The following is a 19,347-nucleotide window of genomic DNA, read 5'->3' on the forward strand; positions in this document are numbered from 1 at the left end:
ACCCTAGCAAAATCTGATTTTCCTCAGCCTAATGCAGCTAATGGACAAACGGACATTTTATTTTTTTAAGTAGGCTCCATGCCCAGCGTGGAGCCCAACATGGGGCTTGAACTCACGACTCCAAGATTAAGACTTGAGCTGAGACCCAGGGTCAGATGCTTAACCAACCAAGCCACCCACATGCCCTGTGTCAAAGGGACCTTTTATTTTTTATTTATTTATTTATTTTTTTTTTATGATAGGCACACAGTGAGAGAGAGAGAGGCAGAGACACAGGCAGAGGGAGAAGCAGGCTCCATGCACCGGGAGCCCGATGTGGGATTCGATCCCGGGTCTCCAGGATCGCGCCCTGGGCCAAAGGCAGGCGCCAAACCGCTGCGCCACCCAGGGATCCCCCAAAGGGACCTTTTAAAGGGCACTGAAAGCAGTGGCCACCCCTCCTGACATCAGAGGATTTGCTGGGCAGGATGGAAGCCTCAAGGCTAGAGGGCTGCCTGTGGCCCCTGGGGATGAACCACTCATAACTGGTTACTTGTGTTCATGCAAACCCTTTCTCCTGGGCCCCATGTCTGACAGGCTGTGGGACATTTCTTGGTGAGGATCACCCAGGCTGGCTGCACCAACTGGCCATAAACCCACTCACCAGTTCTCCCAGGCCTGGCCCTCCAACTTTTTTTTTTTTTTTTTTTTTTAAGATTTTGTTTATTTATTCAGGAGAGACAGAAAGAGAGAAAAAGAGGCAGAAACACAGGCAGAGAGAGAAGTAGGCTCCATGGAGGGAACCCGATGTGGAACTCGATCCTGGGACTCCAGGATCACACCCTAGGTGGAAGGCAGGCACTCAACTGCTGAGCCACCCAGGCGTCCCTGGCCCTCCATCCTGTAGCACAGTCCTGGTCTTTCCAAGCAGGAGGACCCAAGGCTTCTGGCCCGAGGCTCTGGCAGGTGGGCTAGGTGGCAGTGCTACCCTCTGAGGTGAGTGAGGTCTCAGGTCAAGGGCATCTGCTGCCACTAAGAGCCATTAACAAATCCCCCTCAGCTCCTGGGGGACCCAGCAGGGCCTCTCCAGCATGTCCTGCCCCTTCACAGCCTGGGGTCACAGTCCCAGGGGCCCACTTCCTGCTTGCCCTGCTGTACCCCAGCTCTGTCTACCCAGGCTTCTCACTGGCTCACAAGCCTCTTGACTTGCATCTCCTGAACCTTGAATACTTAGTCCTCTCTGTGGTAAGCTCCTAGGCATTCTGCAACACCTGGTGCAAATAGCAGCGCCTGCAGAGCCGGCCTGCCTCCTCCCTTAGCTCTTCCCTTCTCTGAAATCACCCAACTTGTGTGATGCCCCTGTGAGCACCTGGCGTAGGACCCCACTTTCCTGCCTCTAAGTCCCGGCCCTTCCCCAGAGCTGGCCCCTGGCATGTGCCGCAGACACATCTGTGGGATGAATGATGGGATGCAAAACTGCGCAAAAGGGTCGAGTACCCTAACTGGCTCTTAGTTTTTTGTTTTTGTTTTTTTAAAGATTATTCATGAGAGACAGACAGAGAGAGAGGCAGAGACACAGGCAGAGGGAGAAGCAGGCTCCATGCAGGGAGCCCAACGTGGGACTTGATCCCGGTCTTCAGGATCACACCCTGGGTCTTCAGGATCACGCCCTGGGCCGAAGGCGGCACTAAACCGCTGAGCCACCGGGGCTGCCTGCCTTAGTTTTAATCTGAAAGATAGCTTTGACATTCAGATATAGACCTATCCAAAGACCACATTAACACTTTTTTAAACCTTCGTTCCCACAGATCCTATAGTTCAACAGGGTTCAGTTTTATTGTTTCACCTAATCGGAGAATAATTGATACCACAACAATGTTTACTGAGCACTAAATGTGGAAGACAACAGACCCTACAAGGGTTTAGGCTCCCTAGCCCCAAGGAGGCTTTCCTGCCTGTGGAGCGCCAGGTCCAGGCTGGTTCTGAAGCTTTCCCAACACCCAACAACACCTTGGGGTGAGCCCTAACTGGGTGAAAGGGGCACCGTGTCACCATAAAGGAAAATAATATTTACACATTCCAGAGCTCACAGGGAAAGGACTGCAACTAGTGAAGAGTCTCTTTATAGAAACGATGTTAAGGATGTGGGTTTTTTTTTTTTTTTTTATCCCTCCCACTGACCATCACTTGGGGGCGTTGCCTTGGGGGATGGGGTCTGGCCCTTGACTCTACCTTCCCGCATCGTCTGGAAACACAGCTCTGATGGAGAAACACATGTGGTCAGGAAAGGGCTCCCTCCTGCACCTGATGTAGGTGCTGCTCCCAGGGCGGGATGGGGATGACTTCCCTGCCCTCCCTCCTGTCCTGGAGTTGGAACCTTCTGAACAAAGGATGCTCCAAGAGGCCCTTTGGTGATCTTGCAAGTCCACAAGGAACATGAGAACCGCCCAGGCCCTCCCCCCAATCCAGAGCGGGCCTGGATGGAACAAACTGGAAGCAATGAATGGATGGGCCAGGTGGAAGATGCAGAGGGGAGTCTGTGGTGGGGAGAGAGGAACCCCTGGGGAGCCCAGCTGGCGTGAACCATTAGTCCTTGCAACTCTGGCTCACTGTCCCCCTCAGGGCTCCAGGGGCAGGGGCTCTGCACACCTACCCCGGCAGAGAGCCGTGGTACCAGGACGGTAGATGTCAGGACAAGAGACATTTGAGTTCTGCATTCTCACTGAAATTAGCTTGTGAGCTCAGTCAACATAGTGACGTTTTGGGGTAAGAGACAGGTACTAAAGTCATCTGATTCTGATCCATGCTCTTAGCACCTCAGCTTTGTTTTAATGGGGGTAAAACCAGATATGTGGGTAGTATTTAACTTCCAAGATTTAACTCCACTAATCAAAGACTTGACTGTCTCATATTTAAGGAAATTTTAAGGTGGGCTGGACCAAAGCTTCTCTTTTCTTAGCAAATCCTTTACAGAAAGAAAGAAGATTACACAAGGTTCAAATCCCATCAGACCCAAAACCAGCCGCTAGAAAGGCTCCATTTATGTAGATACCAAATGTGTGTTAATTCAACTATATTCTTTCCCTGGCTTTTGATTCTGAGTAAAAGTCTCCTAAGGATTTTTGCCATGTCATGCTCTGATGGCTTGTGCTTGAAGTACAGACCCACATGGCAGGTTTTGCTAGTTGCTCTTTAATCTCCACTCTCCTTTTCCTTCTGAGTAACAAAACACCAAATTTTGGTTGGGTTTATTGCTGCCCAACTGAAAGATGGTATTTCCCAGGCTCCCTGGCAGCTGGGTATGCCATGAAGTACAAGCGTGTGAGCCCTCCGGAAAGTCTCTCTGAAAGGCAGAGGCATATACCCTTCCTCTTTTCCATCCTGCTGCCTGGATTCAGGAAATGATGGCAGGAACTTGGGCAGCTACCCTAGACTGTGAGGAAACCCATTCAAGATGGCAGAAGAGGAAGCCAGGAGAGTCTAGGTCCCTGATGGCTTTTTGTGGCTGCTATAATTTCCAGGATTGCCTCCCCATTAACCTCCTTTATGGAAACATGAATAATCTTATTTGGACCACCGTGATCTTAGGATTTTTCATTTTTCATTGCATGAAGCTCAGTCTTTTAAAAACATTATTTTAAAAGATTTTATTTGTTCATTTGAGAAAGAGAGAGTGCATGAGTGGACAAGGGCAGGGACAGGGAGAAAGAATCTGAAGTAAACTCTGTACTGAGTGCAGAGCTGGGTGAGGAGCTTGATCCCACAACCTATGAGATCATGACCTGAGCTGAAACAAGAGTCGATGCTTAACTGACCGAGCCCCCCAGGCACCCCTAGCTGAACCTAATCTTATACTGATACACCCACTTCCCTCAGGTCAGCCTTCCTCCCAAACACAGTTTCAACCTGGGAAGCATAGGAGGGAAGCCTCTGCAACAACAGCCCCAGCTTTGGAGTTGGCCAAGGACAGAACCATAGAGAAGAGTCCTCCAAGTGTCTACCCTGAGTCACGTGCTAGAAACTGGCTGTGGAGGAGCAGGTCTCACCCGGGTGGGGGGAGGATCGAGAGTCGGCTTGGACATGTTGCCTTTGAGGGGACTTGTTAGACTTTCACTGGCAAAGAATAGATACAGGGTTCTGCCATCCAGGGCGATGTTCAGGCTAGAGGTATAAGTTTTGGAAAGGTCAGGAGAAAGCAGCTTCTTACCAGATCACATGACCGCAGAAAGTCACCAGGGAAGGAGTGGCTAGAAGAGCTTCTAAGGACTGAGTACTGGGGCCCCTAGTGTTAAGAGGCTGGGGAACCAAGGAGGCCTCTTCCAAGAAGACTGAGAAAGAGCAACCAGAGGAGGGGAGGCAGGGAGTGATCCATTCCAGCCAAGCGAGAATGGTGTGTTCAGGAGAGGAGCACTCAGCTGAGTCGCTGCTGCTAACAGTTCCAGGAAGAGATGGGGCTCTGATCACTGGACTTAGCAACACTGAGGTCAAGGATGACTGATGAAGAACTTTGGAGGAGGAGGTGGGTGAAAATCTGATCAGAGTGGGCTCCCGAAAGAAGAGGCAGAAAGAAATGAAGATAAGAAGCAACCTAGGGGGTGGGGGGTGCTGCTCCATAAGGGAGCTGGAGGGGAGTGGGGAAGATTAACTAGGTGCTCAGTAATGAACATGGCCCCCCACCAGCACACGAGGAAATCTCCGCGGCTGCCTGTGCCTAGACTCACTGCTTTCATAGACTGGAGAGGTTAGGATCCAGAACCATCAGAGCCTGTAGCCCCCGGGCCACTGATAACGTGAGTCTCAGACAACAAGTTCCCTATCAAGGGAAATGTTACTTCGTTTCCTGCACCCCAAATCTGCACATTTCAGAACACCCAGAGCAGTGCTGGGTGTGGGTGTGCTTTTCTTGATCTGGACCCCCTCCTTCAGCCAAGAGCACAGCAGCCTCTTTGTACCTCAGTTTCTCCAGCTGTCAATGGGAATTTAAAATGTTTTGTATTCAACACATATTTGTTTTTAGCTCTCTGCTTGCGACATAAATAGGTTCTTGAATTTTGGATCCAAATTAGGGCACCGTTGGGGGAAGTGGTGAATATGAAAGAATATCTTTTTAAAAGCACCGTTTATTGTGACGATTTAAAAGAGAGGGGGAAAAAAAGCACTGTCAACTTTAATCAAAGAGCTGGGAAGAAGACCCAAAAGGTGGTTATCGAAAGCAAGATGAGAAGCAAAGAGGAAGGTGACTGGCCCACAGACCGTGGGAAGTTGCCAGAGCGATGCTGATGCTGAGGGAGCGCGCCCTGCCCTCCACCCTTCGGTCCCACCTGCTCTCTTCCCACCTCTTACCTGTTGGCCGGCTTCGTGGGCACTCCTGCCGCCGCACCTCCCGGCCCACTTTCCCCCGAAGCCACAGCAGAGGGTGCAGCAGGTCTCGCGAATCCAGGCAGGTCCCCACCTCACTCCAGCTTAGCCAGGACCTCCGCCACCACTCGCGACCGGGGATGCGCGCCGGGGTGCAGTTTGGGCGTCGTCACCTAGCAACCAGCTTCACGCCCCGGAGCCCCGGCAGAAAGACTACAAGCCCCAGAACGCACAGCGCCCGCAGCGAGGCCAAGGACGCCGCGCCCGGGGCCCCGCCTCCCCGCAATGCCCATCGGGACTTGTAGTTTTTCTCCCTTGCCGGGAGCTCCGGATCGCCCTCCGGCGGGGAGCGCGCCTCGGGCGGGGCGCCGCACGGCGCCGCGGGATTGGGCGGCCTTCGCTGCCCTCGGCGGGCAGGGGGCTCGCCGTGCGTCGGCGCATGTGCGGCGCGCGGCGCGGTGGCCGGCGAGGCGCGGGTGTCAGTGAGCTGCGAGGAGCCGGCGCCCCCGTGCCGGCGTCCGCCCGCCCCCTGGTCCGCCTGCCGCGGTGCTGCGGGGCCCGCCCTGCGCACAGCTCGCGGAGCATCTCCGGCCGCGCACCTGCCCCGCACACCTGTCCGCCGCCCTCAGCCCGGCCCGGCGTCCGGCCCCGCTCGCGCCAGCCGCCCAGGTACCGCGCGGGCCCCGGCCTGGCCCTGCCCCCGTGTCCGCCCCGCGCCGCAGCCGGGCCGGGAGCAGCGCTGCGGAGGCGAGGGCCGCGGGGCCGGGCGGGCGCGGCGATGATGAACAGGTTCCGAAAGTGGCTGTACAAACCCAAGGTGAGCGCCCCTCCCTCCCTGACGGACAGACCCTTCCCTGCGGTACTGACCCTCTCTCGCCTGCCGACACCCCCCACCTCCATCCACTCTGTGACCCGCACACCGGGGCGCGGGACCCCACCCTCCCCCAGCCGGGTCCTGGACCCTCTCTCCTCCCGCCGAGCCCCTCCCCGCCAGCTCCACTCTACGACCCGCCCGCCCCGTTGCAGGATCACCCCCTCCCTAAGCCGGCTCCTGGACCCTCCTCACCCCGGCCCCGGCTAGGGTGCGCTTCCCTCGCTGCCCGCGGCCAGCAAGCGTACTTTATCCCCGACCGTCCAGCGTGGCGCCCCTCTCGCACCCCTTGGTCCCCGACCCGCACCTCGGAGCGGACCTCCTCCTACTTCTCCTGGGTCCTGGAAGGACTTCTCCATCCTTCTTGCCTGCACGGGGTTGGGGGGGGAACACCCCTCTTGCTGATCACCCAGTTATCCTGGGCCCGGAACCCACCCCCAGGCTCCCTCCACGCTCCGGAGGGAGCGCTCTCCCTACCTCCCCCAGGTTCTGCAGGGGACCCCCGCTTTCCCCGGGTCCTGGGTCCTGGACGGACCCCTCCGACCCGGTCCCACCGCCCTGGCCCTGCCTTCCCGAACAGCACTGACCCGAAACTTGGCCCGCTGGTTGGCCCGCGCCCACCCTCTTGCTCTGGAATCCCGGACCCGTGCCCTCCTCCGCGGCGGGGTCGGGGTCCGAGCGGCGCGCCCCGCGCCTCGTTGGCTGCGCCAGTCGCACTGCGGGCGCTGCGTCCCCGCCACCGGCCCAGACTGGTGCCTGCCTTGGCCAGAGCAGGGCTGGGGGCGGCTGTGCCTGTGGGGGGCGCAGGGTCCCAGGCCGCAAGCGGGGCCGGCGATGCGGGGTGGGGGGCGCTGGGGTCTGCGCTGGGCGATACCGCTCGGGCGAGGTCACCGCGGCGACCGGGATACATGGAGGCCGATCCCAGGAACCACTACTTCCGGGGGGCTGACCACTCTCCTGGATCCGGCTTCCTAGCCCTCCCCCTCGTGGGTGGTCTCCCAGGATGGGTTTTCTTTAAATGCGTCCCCTCCGGGCGCTCCCATTGTGGTGGAGGGGGCAGAGGTCCGTTTGGGAGACGAGCCCAGGAACCTTCAGGGTTCCTGCTTCGCTGTCTTTGGGGTGGGAGAGTTCTCCAGAGTATTGGGTTGAGGGTTTAGGATGCCAGGGCTGTGCACCTTGCTCGGCCTTGGCCTCATCCAGGGACGATAGGAGTCCCTTCCTGCCAGGTACAGCCACCTACCGGCCTGCTCCCAACCTCTTTCTCGAGGTGCTGTGTGTGGTCTGGAGCCTCTCTGCCCTTAGCCATTTCCCAGCAACCCCTCCTGGCTGCAGCTCCCCCCAAGGCCAGTCCTAGTCCTGCTGTCGGCTGCCAGGGGGAGGTGGCAGCCTTCGCACAGGACATCCGTACAAGGAATGGCTTTTTGTTTGTGTGACTTCTGTCCCCGGTTAAGGAAAAATCAAGTCTTGTCAAAAGGTCATTTCTAGGCTGGGCAGCAGTGTTATTTTTTCAGTGTATATGCAAGCAAGGGAAGGGAAACGTATCGTAGGTCAAGTAGCATTCTGGTATTTCCAAAACCACTTCTGTCAGGAGTCCAGGGGCTCCGGGATGCTTTTTTCCATCCGTGCCTCTGCAGTGGCCTTGTTTCCAGGATCATGTAACCACACCGTGAGGTTGGAAGGGAAGGAGAGGTAATTGCAGGTTCTCTGTTTCATTAATGATTGGGTACTTTCAGTGGCCCTGCCTGTTTCGGTTTAAGGGAAAGTCTTTAAAAGTGGGAAATGATATTGCCCTTGAGGTTTTGCCCCGGAATTGAGAACAGTGTCCCTAAATTTCCCTCTTCAGCAGGCAGCTGCCTTCCAAGGCAAGCTCCAGGGGCTGACCTGGCAAGGTGGAGAGTAGTGATGGAGAATCATGCTGCAGGAGGAAAGAGGAGTGGTACTTCATCTGGTCCTCAGTGGCATCTCAGGTCATGTTGTCTGACTTGTGTCCCTGACTCCTGGACTCAAAGACACATCTCCGTTTGAAATCTTTGTGTCTGGCCATGGCATGGTTCCCTGTGGTCAGCATGAGCTTGGGGGTCTGTTGTTTGAGATCTGTCTTTGGAGTTAAATATCTTGATTGTTTGGAGGGTCGGACTATGTTAGGTCACCCCAGTAGCCTTTCATTTTTCAAGCCAAAGCTCAGACTTTTGTCTTGGATTATGAATTGAATTTTGTGTTTCCCCCACCTTTCCCATTTAACCCATTTGGCACAAGTGAGCACAGAGTCAGTCCTGGGAGGATTTGGGGCTGGCAGAGCAGAAGTGTGAGAGTCAGCTATGGGGGGATGTGTCTGGGGGAGACTGTTGCCTGCAGTTGGGATTTTTTTTTCCCACTTTTGTATTTAGATAGATACACAATTCAAACTGCATTCTTGATATAATCCCTGCTTTGGTTTAAAACTGAACACTGAGCTTCTTGTTCATTACAATTCAGTGGAAAACATTCTGAAGCCAAAAATATTCATTGTTCTTGCAGTTCAAAAAAGCATTTAGAAATGCTTTAAAACATTCTGATGCTTAAAATTTTTGATATGTGAATCATTAATAACTACCTCAGTTGAGTAAAAAAAAAAATCCTGATGTATAATATACTCATTTAACATGAAAATGACATTACCTAGCTCTCATATTTCCATTTATTTCTTTTCAAACAGCCTTTTAAACCGTATGATTTTTCTTCATGTAAACTGTTAGGGCTCTACTGGTGTTACCAGGACCGGACGGTAAGCTGCCTGGGAAAGGCAGTGTGTGGGAAAGCCTATCAACCTGTCCTTTGTAATGTCATTGACATGCTTTTTTGCCTTCTGTTTAGGGAAAGCCCTTCTTATAAAGAGTTAACTTTAAAAAAGTGGAACCTTTGGAATAGCTGGTGTCTTCATCTGAAAGAAAAATATTAATACTTGTGTTTTTGCTGGGTTACAACTTTCTCGTTGATGCCTGGTCACTGTGCTGAGGGGTGAGATCCTGGCACAGTGGAAGGGGTTCCCGGGCGAGGCCCAGCCAGGACATCTTGGCCACCATCAAAGAGCATCCTTAGGATGGTGGAGGTTAAAGTTGTGTTTTCCATCTCCTAGGAAGACTTGTCATATGGGTAGGTGAGGCTGTCCAGCTGGATGGGGATTACCGTGTTCAGTCATGCATCCCAAGAAGAGCTCTCTCATCTGTACCTCCAAACCACTTCTGGGGTGTGGGTCATTAACATTCCTTGTAAATATGGTGCTTTAGTGGGTGATGTTTATCTGGAAACTTTCAGTTTTCTGGGTTCAGGTTAGAGATGAAATGGCTTTCTTAGAGAGAAGCCTGAGTGCTTTTGGTAAGCTTTGTGACTCTTGGAGCTTTGTGAAGTCTGCTTGGGAGTGGCCCCAAACAGGGTGCTTGTGGGAATTCCTGCTGACAGCTGTGGACTTAACTCAGCTTCCATGGGTTAGGGGTTGGGAGTCCTTCCCAGGGTCCCTCCTGGTTTCCAGAGTCTGAGGCTACCTGCTCATGGGTGTGCAGCGGGCCCTCTGTTCCTTGACTACCTGGCAGAGGGTGGCAGCACCCTAGAAGGGCAGTGGCAGATAGGAGCCCTTCAGGTTTTAAACCAGCAGGTCACAGGGCCACACGGAAGGCCTGGGTTTGCATCTGTGTGCCCCTAGTCATCCTTTCAGGGCTTCCCTACAGGGACCTAGAGAAATACCAGCAGGGCATCAGCAGACCCCAAAGCATGGGGCACCGTGGGGAGCTTTGCCGTGGAGGCCGGTGAGAGGTACGCTCTTCCCTCCACCTGGGTCCTGCTGCCTCTGGGTCTGGCGGGGCAGCATTGTCACAAGCCTTGATTTCCCCACTCTTCTCGCCTGGGACATAAGCTGCTGTCCTTACAGTACCATTTTGGAGCCTGGTGCCAGGTACAGACACTGTTTCAGGGGCTTGGGGCTTTGATGCGAACTTCCAGTCAGGCCACTAAAGGATTGGTTTTCAGCTGATAAACTCCGAGTGCCCAGCTACAGCTGAGGCCGTCCTTAGGGTAGCTCGCCACTCTCTGTATCTCTCTGAGGTGAGCTACTGGAAAGCCAGTGTTCTGGAAAGCCTGGCCCCATGGGCTGTGCCAGTGGGTGCCTGGCAGAGAGGGGGCTCAGAGAGTCCTGGGAAGGATGCTCAGCACTGCTGAGTCACAGTAGGCTTGGCTGGCCCACACACCCATCTCTGTAGTCCTTGCTGCCCTGGCTGCCCCTCCCAGAGAGCCCTGCCTCAGATGTGTCAGCACTTGGAGGCTGCAGGCACATGGCGGAGCCCAAGAGGTCCCTTGTCCCTTCATGTGGCTCGTGGAGCCCACAGGTCGGACATGGAGTGACTCTGTGGGAGGCTTCCGTTTGCTGAATTCCTGTGTGTGGCCTCACACGCCCATCCCTGTGCCATCAACATTTGCAGGGCAGGGAGGGGCTGAATGGCTGATGGATGGTGAGTGTCAGCTTCTGTGCCAAAACTGATGTCATTAGTTAGGGGTCTGCAGTTTACAATCAGGGCAGTGTGCTACCGGGAAACGTCTGATAACATGGGCGAGTCAGAGGCAGAGAATCCTCAGCTCTACCTAATTGATGTCTGGGCTTAGAGTCCAGCAGGCAGGGCAGAGCCTGGTGGGGAGGGAGCCCAGGTCTGCACTGCCCGCCAACCCCCTCCCCTGCCTCGCTTCGAATGGGAAGCCTGCTAGGTAATTCCATTAGACCTTAGGAGGGGATGGGTAATTTCAGGATGCTTTAGTGCCTCTCCTAAAGCTGCCAGGAATTCCCAGAACACCAGATATGCTTCTTTTAAATGTGTGAAAATGCACATCTAAGAGCCTACAAATGACTTAGTGGTCATGTGGAATTTTCGGTGGCAGAGCCATGGTTTTGTCTTGTTGGTGTGGACAGCGCCAGGCAGCCCAGCTCCTGTGGGGTCTACCATGTGCCCATGCAAAGGTAAGTGACAGTGAGCGAGCCTGCTTCAGAGAAAAATGGGGACCCAGAATGCTGTGCGTTTTGATGCTCCTGTCGTGCCTCACTGGCCTGTCCTTGCTGCCTGCTGTGGCATGTGTGTCCGAATAGTGTTGAAGCTGCTACAGAGAGGGCAGCAGAGACTTCTGCACTGGGGCCTGGATAGGAATCTTCATCCCTTCCTGTCTGGCCCTGTGCCTCAGTTTCCCTGTTTGAGGTGGGGGTGACAGGACCTGCTGTAGGAAATTTGAGGAGATCATTTCTGTCAAGAGCTCACGGGAGTGGCTCAGAAATGACGGCTGTCAATGTCAGCGGCACTGTTGAGTGTGGATTGATTACAGGACTGTGACATAGAGCATTTTATGGAGTCAGCCATCACTAAGGCTTCTGGTTACTTCTAGGTCATTTTGAGAGGGAAAATGTCCTACAAGGTGCATCCTGCCTCTCCCACCCTTCCTTGCTGTGGCATGTTGGGTACTGGGTTGTAGGGAATAGGACTTGACTCAGGACACCTCAGGCATCCCTGGTGACACATGATGACAGTGATGAATGATAACGATCCCGCCTCCTATGCCCTCCCTGGGGCTGAGATGCTACTATGTGCCCATCGCTGCCCCAGTATTGCCTTTCCAGTGGGAATCCAGGGCTGAACTTCAGCCCATGTGGGCCTCAGTGGGCTCCACCCTGTCAGGTCTGGCCCCCAGACCTCTCAGGCCTTCCTCCTGTGGCCTGTGTCCCCTGTTCCTTGGCTGGAGGCTCAGGATCCAGTAGAGGACTCCAGAGCCATGGGTGGCTAAGGCTGGGTGTGAGTGACCGCTCAGGGGGGATAGAACTCTGTTGTTAAGGCACTGAGGTTTTGGGGGTGCTTGTTATCATCTGATGTTCCCTGTTCCTCAAATGGGATCTCAGACACGAGATGCTGACTTGCTAGAACCTTCAGAGCCAGGAAGAGGGAAAGCTAGATTTGAACTCCGGTGCATTCATCCCCAGAGCTGGAATTTGCAAGCTCTTCCATCCTGAGCTGTGTGTTTCCTGCAGGAAGGAACCGAAGCTGTCATCCGTGTTTACATGAGTCCCATTTGATGAAACAATTACTTTTGTACTTTTCACAGTCGGATTGCAAAGAAACTTAGATATTGATGGGCAATTCAAGTGTTTGAAGGAGGAAGACAAAAATGAATGGATTTTTTTTTTTTTTACTGATCTGAATAGATTAAGCAGAAGTAGAATAGAACATTTCATATTATGGTAATTTATGTAGAGTAGTTGGGTATGATGAATGGAAGGTTTTTTCCCTTCTTACAGTAAGTATGTTGAAGCTCTTCCATTTCTCTTTGTTTTGTGCTGGGTGGAGGCAGGAGAATGTTGGGGGTACTTCAAGTGGGGCTCCGTCCATGGCTGAGGGGGTCTTTGGAGCTCTGTGTGGGGGCTCTGGAAGTCTCTGCTCTAGGGGACTTGCTGATGCTGTACTCGACCACCCCCAGCACCGCTAGCCCTTGTACTCTGGGTTCTTGGGGAAGACAGGGTGGCACACCTATGGATGCGGATGCTGTCTATAGGGCAGTCATTTTTCCTTCTGGTTTTTAGTTTTTGAGAATGTTTCCAGTTATTTTTAGGGATATTGTAGTTATAAAGTCTAAAAGCAAAATCAACTAGTTTAATGTCCGATACATTTAAGAATCGTGTATACCCATGTTTATAGCCACGTTATACATAACAGTAGGAAGATAGAAGCAGCCCAGATGTCCACCAGCAGTGAGTGAGTAAATGAAGCGTGATCTGTCCACACAATGGAATATTATTCAGCCAGGAGAAGGAAGGAAATTCAGGTTATCACATGGATGAGTCTTGAAAACATTATGTTATGTGTGAAGAAGACAGACACAAAAGGACACATGATCACACTTACCTGAACTGTGCAGAGTAGGCAAGTCCACAGACACAGAACGTACATCAGTAGTTGGTGGGGGTGGGATGTGGGAGGTGGTGGCCACAGGGTCCACATTTCCTTTTGGGGCAATGTAAACGTTTGAAAACTAGAGAGAGGTGGCAGTTGCACAGCGCTGAGTGTGTAAGGGTCCCTGAAATGCACACTTCAAAATGGTTAATTGTATCTTTTTTTTTTTTTTTTTGGTTAATTGTATCTTATGTGAATTTCACCTCAATTAAAAAAATTTGGCAGTTTTTGGGAGGTTTTTGAGAATGGTAATGTTTTTTGCGACAATCAAGGGAAAAGACATTTTGTAGGCAAGTAAAGAGATGCTCAGGCCTACATTTCCTGAGGGGCTTGGCACCCTCAGGCTCTCTGAACCTACCCCTGCCAGCCCCCACCCTCCCAGCCACCTCGTTGGGGGTCTCACTGCCACGGAAGACCTGAAAAGGACCCTCGTATCCCTGCTTCCTGGCCTCCCATCCTGAGCCCTGCCAAACCCCTCTGTTCTGGGGCATCTAGAAGACAGCAATGAGGTGTTTCGTGTGCCCGGGCTTGTCCTTAAGGGTCACTTCTGTCAGATTTCTGATGCCAAACCGCATCCCCCTGGAGCTGCCCTGGGGAGAGCTGGTCCTGGTGTATGCAGAACTCACACCCTGCACACACTTGTGGGTAGCTTCAGGGCTGTCAGACAAGGCAGCAAGGGGGCCAGGCCCAGAGGGGCCGCTATTGGGCTGGGATTTGAGGGGCAGGAAGGGTGCCGGGCATCATACAGGGAAGCTCCACCAGGATGTGGATGTGTGTGTGTGTGTGACAGTTGCTAGAAGGGGCAAGGGAACAGATGGGGATCACCGCAGATGGTGACAGGTCAGGGGCACTGTGGGACCAGCCTGTCAGGTTCTCCAAGGAGGGTAGGGGGCATGCATGATGGGATCACATCTCCTGCATGGGGAGAGAGTAGTTAGATGGGGCGATACTGGAAGCCTGGCCGAGGTGCAGGTGAGGTGATGGCTGCCAGGACCCTGGGATGGCCAGCCTGGAGGGGAGGTGGGGGGGTGCTGTTTGCTGGAGGGGAGTGCAGGGGAGGACTAAGGGTGGGGTGAGGGGTCTGGGGGCCTAGGTGGGAGCTCTGGCATTTGAGGTGCCCATGGTGTCCACATGGAGAGTGAAGGGAAGGACAGTTGACCTGGGGCTCCATGCGGCAGGCCAGGTGAGAGGGCCCTGCCACTGCAGGTGCCCAGGAATGCTGATTCATGAGCACAGAGCCAGACCCAGGGCTGAGAGTGCCGCTGTGAGAACCAGAACAATCAACCCCGTTTTGTGGGCCACACATGGGCTGGTCTCCGCTGCTCCGACCTGGCCCTCCAGGGGCCTCAGTGGGGGCTGGGTCCCTCTCTGTGTGGCCTCCTATCCTCTAGGAGGCTGAGTGGAGGGTTTAGGGGCCCCAGTGGGAGTCGTGGGGCCTCTTAGGGCCTGGCTCTGAAGTCACAGGTGTTCCTTGCACCATCTCCAAGGGCTAGCACCCCCCCCCCCCGCCCGCCCTGCTCTCCGAGGGCAGCACTCAGGGATGGGGCAGTCCCAGCTCCTGGGGAGCACTCTGCCTGGGGCCTGTGATAGGGGAAGGAGGGTTGAGTGGATGGCAGAGAAGCGTGGGGGCAGGGGCGGGTTAGAGGGGTTCATGCAGGTGGCTAGGAAAACCCTACCTCCATTTCGCCCAGGCTGGTGTAAAGTGTCACCTGGCTGCTGCAGAATAAAACTAAATTGTCATGAAAGTCCCTCCTGCCGTAGCTCTGGTGTGGAATTCACGGTGAAAAAGTTATGAGATGTGAGAATGTGGTTTTCCCTGAGAGAATCAGGAGTCTGACATATTTTTTTTTTTAATTAAAAAAAATTTTTTTTTAATTTTTTATTTATTTACCATAGTCACACACACACAGAGAGAGAGAGAGAGAGAGAGAGAGAGAGATGCAGAGACATAGGCAGAGGGAGAAGCAGGCTCCATGCACCGGGAGCCCGACGTGGGATTTGATCCCAGGTCTCCAGAATCGAGCCCTGAGCCAAAGGCAGGCGCTAAACCGCTGCGCCACCCAGGGACCCCTGCACCACCCAGGGATCCCAGGAGTCTGACATATTTTAAGCAATCCAAGAGGTGGGCAAATGGAAAGCACTGGGTGACATTAGGACCCGTTAAATGAGGGCCCGTGGAAATCCCAGCAATGAAGGAGAGAGTCATTGAACTGGAACTTGAAAACTGACCCCCCACTCCCTGGGAAGGGTCACCCGTAGGAGGGGTGATGGGCAGCCTGAGAGGTCTGCAGCTGTGGAGGGCTGGAAGGTGCATCCAATGCGGCTTGGGGTGGGTGCATGAGCAAGGGGAGCCCTCGCAGGTGGCCGGTGCTGACCCAAGGCCCTGGGGGGAGAGTGAGGGTGTGCAGGGAGCCATCTCTCAGCAGAGCTCTAGGTTTGGAGGACTGTGTCCACAGAGGGGCTGAAATGGAAACAGTTTTAGAGGAAGACAAAAGTGTAGCCACCCCTGAATCCTTGCTGCAGAAGGACTGGGATGTGTTCTCCAGAAGGAAAATCAGAGGCGGTAGATGTGGGAGGCAAGGAGCTCGCGGCACATGCATGCAACAGTTACTGCCTGAGGTGAAGAGAAGCGGGGGCTTGGGCATGAGGGATCCTGAAAACAAGGGGATTGGAATTACCAGCCAAAGGCACCTGGGTTGGGAGGGTGTCCTGAGGTCCCTGATGGCTCCGTGGCCCTGGAGGATGTGCCAGGTGGGGCAACTATGTGATTAGCATGTGTATGAGTCCAGGGCGAGCAGCATGCTGGTTACAGCATGAGAACCTTCCAGATCAGGACAGGGACATGCAAGAACACAGAAGATATAAGTTCAGTTGCAGCAGGATAGGAGGGAGAGGACAGCAAAGCAGGAGCACAGTTGATAAAAAACAAACAGTAAAGCTGTGGAAATAATCACACATCTGTCAGTGGTCTTGGTAAATGCAAATGGGGCAAACCCCCTGAAAAGGCAGAGCTGTACTGTTGTCAAAGATACAGCTGCGAGCCGTAGATAAGGGAGGCTCGCAGAACAGCTCCATGCAAGGGCTGGATGGAAAGGCAGAGGAAGACGTGCGGGCTATGAGCAGGGGTGAGGAAGGGAGCCTGTCAGCTGGAGGTGAGCAGACCAAACCTGACCCAGCCTTGGGGGGCCTGGGGCGGGGGACGACTGGGGAGCAGACTCTCAGAGGAGTATTTGTTGGGGCGGCCTTCTGTAGGGCGGATCGGGTGAGGGAGGGGAAGCTAGGTCTTGATGCAGCCTTGCTCCCCAGCCTCAGGAGCTGGAAGGGCCCCTCTGGGTGACCTTGAGTTGTGGATGGGTCCTGGATGGGTCTGCCCGTGGGGTGGCCTGTCCTCAGCTGGGGCAGTTCCGGGGATGGGGACTGCCAGCTCCTGGGGGGTGAGCCTTCAGTCCTAGAAGTATTTCTGGGCGAGTCACAGATACCCCCCCACCTCCCTTGGTGACCCCTTGCTGGTGTTGGCTCTCTACCTTGCATCACAGTGAAAGCCTCTTAAAGGGCCATGGCTGCCCTGACATCTGGCATTGCTTTGTCTGTGTTTGTCACATTGACTGTCCAGCACCGTGTAATTGGATGTGGATTTGGGGATCACTTTTGTCCCCGTAGCTGGGGCCTGGACAGGAAACCTCTGTGTATCAGAGAAAGAGGGGTCACATGCAGTCCTGGTGAGGACCCCTGAACATGGGGGATGCATAGGACATTCCACTCCAGCAGGTGTCTGTTATGGTCCGTGGTCTTCATAATATCACGGTTTGGTCTCAGCTTTGAGAGGAAGGTATGATGAGCAGCTGTATGTCCTGGGACAGATGGTGTTCTGGTGGCCTCGTCCTTGTGCGATTCCCTGCTTACTCTGCATGTGAGCCGCCAAGGAGCCTCTGCTGCTGGGAGAAGTCAGCCTCACCCAGAGCCCAGCAGCCAGGTCTGGCTCTGGATCTCCTCACCCAACAGGTGAGGCTCCCTGGGAGATCAGTATTGATTGGATGCTCGTGTGCCTCAAACTGGATGAGAGGCCCCAGGAAGACCCGGAGTTGCCTTCCTGCCCCTGCAGCTGAGCACCAGCCCGGCAGGCAGCAAGCCCAAGTTGGGCTGCTACAGCTCCTCTGAGGCAGGCATGCTGGGATCTGACTGAGTGGGGCAGATTGAGTGAGTTCCAGAGGACCCGGCCGCGGGGTGCAGGGACCCCACTCCAATACCATGGCCACCGGGCTTTTGTTCATTCCCTTGCATTGCTGGCTAAGCATGCTTGCAGGTGCCAGACAGTGTGCTCACTGTGCGTTGTCTTTCCAGTAATAAATGCTCTCAGACTAGGAGCCGGTTCCCACACAGAGAGCCTGTGTCCAAACCTCTGCTGTTTGGCCCCAGGGACCGGGCTTCAGCAAAGTCTGCGGGGCACTGGGGTCTAGAGTGGAAAACACATGGGCCCCTGGGGAAGCACTTGTCAGGCTGATAAGGAGCCGTCAGATGGGGAACGACCTGGAAGGGGGGAGTTACAGAGGGTGGGGGCATGTGGCTTTTCCCCCAGACTCAGACCCATGCCCACTGTCTGGGGCTTGCTCGGACCTTTTCCAAGGATGTGCTTTGGGAACAAATCCAGCTTGTTCACGAGGCCCATTGTAGCTTTGTTGTTGTTGTTAGATATATTTTTCGTTTTTTAAAACATTAGGTGACAGTCATATAACCTGCAGTTGGTGGCATTAGCTGATGGAGCATGCACGTGAGCGCCCATGTCCACAGTGCCAGTGCTTTTCACTCCCCCTCTCTCCCTGAGACCGCTGGCCTGTTGTCCTGTCTATGTTCTGTTCCAGGAGTTTCATCTGAAGGGGACCCTCACCTGTGGGGCCTTAGCATCTCATCTCATCCACATCATCACAGTGTGGTGATTTACCTGTCATGTGGGTAAACCATCCTTTGTTGATCTGTTCATCGATCTGTGGACTTTGGGGCTAGGTCCTCTTTTGGGCTGCTGTGAATAAGGCTGCTATAAACATTCATGGACATTTTTCTGTGGACACATTTTTCTTTCTCTTGGGTAGATACACAGGAGCAGAATTCCTAGGTCACGCGGCAACTTTAGGTCTAACTTTTTTGGGGACCAGTAAACTGTTTTCCCCACTGTGGTTCTTGATGGATGGAGGGTGGTCAGTGAGGAGGGTGGGGCCCGGTGAGCCATAGGATGTTCGTACAGGGGATCTCTGGGCCACCCCAGCCCTGGTGAGCAGTGTCTGGGTGGGTGTTGGTGCATGTAAACCAAGACAAAGTCCTTGAGATCAGAGGCCTGGGTAGGTCTTCCAAGCAGGCCTGTGCCCTCTGCACCCTGGCCCGGGCTGGCCGGGAGCCACACTCTGAGTCCTCCGAGGACCTGTGTGCATGTGTTGATATTCCTGTGCGTGCGTGTCTTTCTCATGTGCTGTTATTTCCACCTCCACTCTTGGGGCAGTGGCAAGGCCTCCTGGATGGGGCCGTCACAGCCTTCTCTTTCTGGGATCCCTCCTGGACTGCTGTTGGGAGCAGGGCCTGGGCACCAAGGCAGTGGCTGCAATGCCATGAGGACTCAGGGCAAGCGATGTATGTGGAGAGTCCTCGTACATGGTTGTATCACACCAGCCACAGGCGCTCCTGAGTGGGAGTGGCCCGTTCCTCGGGGGCAGACTCACGGGGGAGCCCACTGCCTACCGCCCACCGCTGAGGGGGCAGGCCCCTTGGAAAGGAAACCAATTATGGGAACAGGTGGTGACTTGGTTCGGGTAAACAGAGATGGAAATATCTCTCTGTGCCGCGGCTACTGCATATGATGCTCCCTCCTGACCCTGTTCCCTGATGTTCATCTTAAACAGCAAGTGTTCACGCATCTCCACCTGCTTCCACCATCTCCACCTCCTTTCACCATTTCCTGCGTGGCCTTGTCTTCCTGCGGGCTGCTTTCCCACCTGTCCTGTGTGCCTCCAGGTATGAAACAGCGTCACAGGAGCTGTGTGTTCCTCCTGAGCAGCCGGGGTGGGGGAGCTCCTCTGCTGCTTTGCTGTTGTGGCTGCTTGGCCTCCTTACGGCTTGTTGACCCATCAGGAGTTCTGGTGATTGTGGCCAAGGAGAGGCTGCAGGGGAGAGCTGTGGACAGGGTGCTTCCCCTCCCTG

At 54.4% G+C, this 19,347-nt stretch overlaps 2 protein-coding genes across 17 annotated transcripts in view; one reads left to right on the forward strand and one right to left on the reverse strand.

Annotated features, from left to right (window-relative positions):
• CFAP99 (cilia and flagella associated protein 99) overlaps positions 1 to 5,626 on the reverse strand; it is a 40,114-nt gene extending 34,488 nt beyond the window's left edge. For 3 of the 5 annotated variants that reach the window (XM_035714198.2, XM_049108576.1, XM_049108577.1), the window contains exon 1: positions 5,323 to 5,626. The gene's annotated coding sequence lies outside the window, so the exon portion shown is untranslated. The remainder of the gene's footprint in view (positions 1 to 5,322) is intronic. The other 2 variants (XM_035714197.2, XM_025437383.3) reach the window with 1 other exon arrangement.
• ZFYVE28 (zinc finger FYVE-type containing 28) overlaps positions 1 to 19,347 on the forward strand; it is a 159,159-nt gene that overhangs the window by 39,317 nt on the left and 100,495 nt on the right. For 2 of the 12 annotated variants that reach the window (XR_003132078.3, XM_025437366.3), the window contains exon 1: positions 5,897 to 6,154. The exons of 1 other annotated variant lie outside the window; for it this stretch is intronic. Coding sequence is in view for 9 of the 11 variants with exons in the window: in XM_025437366.3 (XP_025293151.2) it covers positions 6,116 to 6,154 (39 nt within the window). In the remaining 2 variants the exon portion in view is untranslated. Of the gene's footprint in view, positions 1 to 5,782; positions 6,155 to 19,078; positions 19,162 to 19,347 lie in introns of those variants that run through there. 9 more of the 12 variants (XM_025437375.3, XM_049108574.1, XM_049108575.1 and 6 more) reach the window with 9 other exon arrangements.

Source organism: Canis lupus, chromosome 3, assembly GCF_003254725.2.
Source record: "Canis lupus dingo isolate Sandy chromosome 3, ASM325472v2, whole genome shotgun sequence".
NCBI classification, from domain to species: Eukaryota; Metazoa; Chordata; class Mammalia; order Carnivora; family Canidae; genus Canis; species Canis lupus.